The sequence below is a fragment of the Nicotiana sylvestris genome, chromosome 11 (genome assembly GCF_000393655.2).
Source record: "Nicotiana sylvestris chromosome 11, ASM39365v2, whole genome shotgun sequence".
Lineage (NCBI taxonomy): Eukaryota > Viridiplantae > Streptophyta > Magnoliopsida > Solanales > Solanaceae > Nicotiana > Nicotiana sylvestris.
Genome location: NC_091067.1, coordinates 35264274 through 35270317, shown reverse-complemented (window position 1 = coordinate 35270317; position 6044 = coordinate 35264274). Strand labels below are relative to the sequence as shown.

Below are 6044 nucleotides of genomic sequence, written 5' to 3'. Positions count from 1 at the left end.
CATGACCAGAGAGAGGGTGATTGGTGATACCTTAGAGGAGGTTGTAGACATTGCTCGGGAGATTGAGTCAGTTCATCGTTAGGATCAAGAGGAGAGAGAGGCCAAGAGGCCTCGGGGATCTGGCAGCTTTGGTAGTGCTCCTTCGAGAGGACAGTTTCAGCATGGTAGAGCTCGTCCATTCAGGCAGGCTCAATCAGCTCGCCTAGGTTATCGTGGGGCATCATCGAGTCATGGTTCTCACCGTTCTCATCAGGGCCATTCAACACTAAGTGCCTTTCCAGCCGAGAGTTCATCCCGTACTCCATCAGTTCAGGGTTCTTCCATGCGTGGTCGTTATTCTGGTCATTCCAGTGCTAGGGGTTCCCTTCTGTCCCATCTCCCGTACCGGGGAGTTGTTATGAGTGTAGAGAGTTTGGGCATATGAGGAGGCAGTGTCCTCGTCTTCTTGAGGGTCCGTCTTAGTAGAGGGGTTAGCAGTCGACTTTAGATCCAGTTATTTCACCACCCGCTCAGGCAGCTAGGGGTGGGGGCCAGTCAGCTAGGGGTCTCCCCAGAGGGGGAGGTCGATTGGGTGGTGGTCAGGCTCGTTTTTATGCCCTCCCAGGTAGACCAAATGTTGCTGCTATAGATGTCGTGATTACAGGCATTGTTTCTATCTACCACATAGATGCCTCTGTATTATTTGATCCCGGTCCACCTTTTCCTATGTGTTATCATACTTCGCTCGTTATTTGGATATGCCCCGTGAGACTCTTGTTTCACCTGTTCATGTATCTACTTTGGTGGGCGATACTGTTGTTGTAGACTGTGTGCACCGATCCTGTGTGGTGACTATTGGGGGTCTGAAGACCATAGGGGATCTTTTATTATTATATATGGTGGATTTCGACATTATTTTGGGCATGGATTGGCTATCTCCATGTCGTGCTATTCTGGACTGTCAAGTAAAGACAGTCATATTGGCTATACCGGGTGTGCCACGGATTAAGTGGCGAAGTATGATAGATTATGTTCCCAGTAGGTTAATCTCATTCTTGAAGGCCCAGCATATGGTTGGGAAGGGTTTTCTTTCGTATCTAGCCTTTGTGAGGGATGTCGGTGCAGAGACTCCTAGTATTGATTTTGTTCCCTTTGTGAGGGATTTTCCCAATGTGTTTCTTGTAGACCTGTCGGGCATGCCACCAGATAGGGATATTGACTTTGGTATTGACCTGGTTCTGGGTACTCAGTCCATTTCTATTTCGCCGTATCGTATGGCACCATCGGAGTTGAATGAGTTAAAGGAGCAGCTTCAGGAAGTCCTTGATAAGGGTTCATTTGGCCTAGTGTGCCGCCTTGGGGTGCGCCAGTTCTATTTATGAAGAAAAAGGATGGCACTATGAGGATGTTCATTGATTATAGGCAATTGAACAAAGTACCAATCAAGAACAAGTATCCCTTGCCTCGCATTGATGATTTATTCGACCAGCTTCAGGGAGAGAGAGTGTTCTCCAAGATTGATCTCCATTTGGGTTATCACTAGTTGAAGATCAGGGACTCATATATTCTTAAGATAGATTTCAGGACCCGATATGGTCATTATGAGTTCTTGGTTATGTCCTTTGGGATAACCAATGCTCCAGCTACGTTTATGCATTTGATGAACAACGTGTTCCGGCCTTATCTCGACTCATTTGTCATATTCTTCATTGATGATATTCTGGTGTACTCGCGTATCTAGGAGGAGCACACTGAGCATTTGAGAGTTGTGTTGCAGATATTGGGGTAGGAGATGCTTTATGCAAAGTTCTCCAAGTGTGAGTTTTGGCTAAGTTCAATGGCTTTCATGGGGCACGTAGTGTCTAGTGATGGTATTCAGGTTGATTCGAAAAAGATAGAGGCGATTCAGAGTTGGCCCAGACCGTCCTCAGCCACAAAGATTCAAATCTTTCTTGGTTTGGCGGGCTATTATCGTCGGTTTGTTCAGGAATTTTCATCTATCGCATCGCCCCTGACCAAGTTGACTCAGAAGGGTGCTTCATTTGTATGGTCGCATGAGTGTGAGGAGAGCTTTCAGAAGCTCAAGATAACCTTGACCACAAATCCAGTGTTAGTTTTTCCACCAGCTTCAGGTTCATATATTGTGTATTGTGATGCTTTGAGAGTGGGTATTGGGTGTGTTTTGATGCAAGTGGGTAGAGATATTGCTTATTCTTCTCCTCAGTTGAAGCCCCATGAGAAGAACTACCTCGTTCATGACTTGGAGTTGGCTGCCATTGTTCACGTATTGAAGATTTGGAGGCATTATCTGTATGGGGTGTCTTGTGAGGTGTTTACTGATCATCGTAGCCTCCAGCACTTGTTCAAGCAAAAGGATCTCAATTTGAGGCAGCGGATGTGGTTAGAGTTCTAAAGGATTGTGATATCACTATATTGTACCATCTGGGAAGGACAATGTGGTGGCCAATGCTTTGAGCTGAAAGGCGGTGAGTATGGGGAGTTTGGCATATATTCCAGTTGGGGAGAGACTTCTTATAGTTGATGTTCAAGCCTTGGCCAATCGATTTGTGATGTTAGATATTTCGGAGCCCAGTCGGGTATTGGCTTGTGTGAATTCTCGGTCTTCCTTATATGATCGCATTAGAGAGCGCCAGTCTGATGATCTACTTTTTCTTGTCCTTAAGGACAGAGTTCAACACGATGATGCTAGAGATGTGACTATTGGTGATGATGGAGTGTTGAGGATGCATGGCCGGATATGTGTGCCCAATGTGGATGAGCTTCGGGAGTTGATTCTGGAGGAGGCCCATAACTTAAGGTATTCCATTCATCCGGGTGCTGCGAAGATATATTAGGATCTGAGATAGCATTATTGGTGGAGAAGAATGAAGAAAGACATTGTGGGATTTGTGGCTGGGTGTCTCAATTGTCAGCAGGTGAAATATGAGCATCAGAGACCAGGTGGCTTGCTTCAGCGGATGGATATTCCAGAGTGGAAGTGGGAGCGGATTACCATGGACTTTATAGTTGGGCTCTCACGGACATTGAAGAAGTTTTATGCTATTTGGGTGATTGTAGATCGACTGACCAAGTCCGCACATTTCATTCGTGTGTGTACTACCTATTCCTTAGAGCGGTTGGCAGAAATCTATATCCGGGAAATTGTTCGTTTGCATGGTGTCCTAGTTTCCATCATTTCAGATAGGGGCACTCAGTTCACCTCACAGTTTTGGAGGTCGGTGCAGCGAGAGTTGGGTACTCAGGTTGAGTTGAGCATGACTTTTCACCCTCAAATGGATGGGCAGTCCGAGCAAACTATTCAAATATTGGAGTACATGTTGCGTGCTTGTGTCATTGATTTTGGAGGGTAATAAGATCAGTTCCTATCGATTGTAGAGTTTTCTTATAACAACAGCTATCAGCCGAGTATTTAGACGACACCATATGAGGCTTTGTATGGGAGGCGGTGTATATCTTCAGTTGGTTGGTTTGAGCTGGGTGAGGCTAGGTTATTGGGGACAGACTTAGTGCAGGATGCTTTAAAAAAGGTGAAGGTGATTCAGGAGAGGCTTCGTACAGTGCAGTAGACACAGAAGAGTTATGCTGTCAAGAAGGTTCGAGATGTGTCCTACATGATTGGTGAGAAGGCTCTATTGAATGTTTCACCCATGAAGGGTGTTATGAGATTTGGGAAGAAAGGGAAATTGAATCCTCAGTTCATTGGGCCTTTTGAGTTGCTTCGGAGGATTAGGGATGTGGCTTATAAGCTTGCTTTGCCACACAGCTTATCAAGTGTGCATCCGGTATTTCATGTTTCTATGCTCCAGAGGTATATTGGGATTCCATCTCATGTTTTGGATTTCATCACGGTTCAGTTGGATGGTGATTTGACTTATGATATAAAGCTAGCAGCTATTTTGGAGCGTCAGGTTCAAAAGTTGAGATCAAAGGATATAGCTTTAGTGAAAGTGCAGTGTAGAGGTCGACCCATGTAGGAGGCTACCAGGGAGACCGATTGGGAGATACGGAGTAGATATCCTCACCTGTTTGAGTCTTCAGGTATGTTTCTTGACTAATTCGAGGACGAACGTTTTTTAAGAGGGGGAGCATGTGATAACCCGGCCAGTCGTCTCATGAGTTACCACTCCGTTTCCCCATTTCTGCTTCTTATTGCTTTGTCTATCGGTTCTATGTATGAACGGATCAGTTGGTTCGAGTTCGGAAAGGATTTGGTAAGGTTTGAGACACTTAGTCTCTTTTGAGGAAGCTTAAGTTGGAAAAGTCAACCGGATGTTTACTTGTATGTTAGAGGGCTCGAATGTGAGTTCTGATGGTTAGGATTGCTTCGGGAGGTGATTTTTGACTTAGGAGCATGATCATAATGTGTTTTGGATGTCCAAAGTAGATTTAGGCTTGAATTGGCAAAATTGGAATTTTGGCGTTTTCCGGTCTATATGTGAGATTTTCATATAGGGGTCGGAATGGAATTCTAGGAGTTACAGTAGTTCTTTTGGGTCATTTAGGATGTGTGTGCAAAATTTCAGGTTATTTGGACGTGGTTTGGTATACTTTTTTATCAAAAGCGTAATTTGGAAGATTTTGGAAATTTAGGCTTGAATCTGATGTGTTTTGGTTGATTCGATGTTATTTGAGGTGTTTGAAGATTTTTACAAGTTTGAGTGGTGGTATATGATGTGTTTGTGCTTTTGTTTAAGGTCCACGGGACCTCAGGGTGGTTTCGTATGGTTGACGGAGAGTTGGAATTTTTGGTAAAGCTACAGAATTTTCTGCTTCTGTTGTTTCCGCACTTGCGGATTGGGGACCGCAATTGCGATACCATAGATGTGAGGAAAGGACAGCAGAAGCGGTCAAGGATGTGAAGGGCAGGAGCCGCAAATGCGGTGTGCTAAGCGCACCTACGATGTCGGAGGTGCTGTTATTTGGTCACAGGTACGAATTTAGACTTTTAAGTGGAAACCGCAGGTGCGGTGGGCAAGACCTCCAAAGCGGGACCGCCAAAGCGGTTAAAGGGCCGTAGGTGCGGTATCCTTGGACCAGAAGGTATATATTGTTTCCTTCGCGATAAGTTCTCCATTTTTGAAGACGGGAAGTGAGCTAGGGCAGTGATTTCAAGGGAAAATCGAAGGGAATCAATTAGGTAAGTTCCCTAAGCTTCATTATTTGGGTTTATGAACATTTTTCTATTATTTAATCATGGTATTAGTGGAAATTAAGGAAGAAAATTGAGAGATTAGGGTTTGGTATCAGAGACCTTTAGGTAAGGATTTGAAGGGCCATTTATGGTCGGATTTTGGTATTCTTGGTATGTACGAACTCGTGGGAGGAGTGGATCTTTTATTATTGTGTATGGTGGATTTCAACATTATTTTGGGCTTGGATTGGCTATCTCCGTGTCATGCTATTCTGGACTGTCATGTTAAGACAGTCATATTTGCTATACCGGGTGTGCCACGGATTGAGTGGCGAGGTGTGACAGATTATGTTCCCAGTAGGGTAATGTCATTCTTGAAGGCCCAGCATATGGTTCGGAAGGGTTTTCTTTCGTATCTAGCCTTTGTGAGGGATGTCGGTGCAGAGACTCCTAGTATTGATTCTGCTCCCTTTGTGAGGGATTTTCCCGATGTGTTTCTTGTAGACCTATCGGGCATGCCACTAGACAGGGATATTGACTTTGGTATTGACCTGGTTCTGGGCACTCAGTCTATTTCTATTTCGCCGTATCGTATGGCACCAGCGGAGTTGAATGAGTTAAAGGAGCAACTTCAGGAAGTCCTTGATAAGGGGTTCATTCGGCCTAGTGTTCCGCCTTGAAGTGCACCAGTTCTATTTGTGAAGAAGAAGGATGACACTATGAGGATGTGCATTGATTATAGGCAATTGAACAAAGTACCAATCAAGAACAAGTATCCTTTGCCTTGCATTGATGATTTATTCGACCAGCTTCAGGGAGCGAGAGTGTTCTCCAAGATTGATCTCCGTTTGGGTTATCACCAGTTGAAGATCAGGGACTCAGATATTCTTAAGATAGATTTCAGGACCCGATA

At 44.7% G+C, this 6044-nt stretch overlaps 1 protein-coding gene across 1 annotated transcript; it reads left to right on the top strand.

The window, feature by feature from the left end:
- The first annotated feature begins 3611 nt into the window (after positions 1–3611).
- On the top strand, positions 3612–3974 carry LOC138880922 (uncharacterized). Its single transcript, XM_070161107.1, has one exon. It carries the CDS (start codon positions 3612–3614, stop codon positions 3972–3974), a length of 363 nt encoding a protein of 120 aa, XP_070017208.1.
- Positions 3975–6044: the final 2070 nt, after the last annotated feature.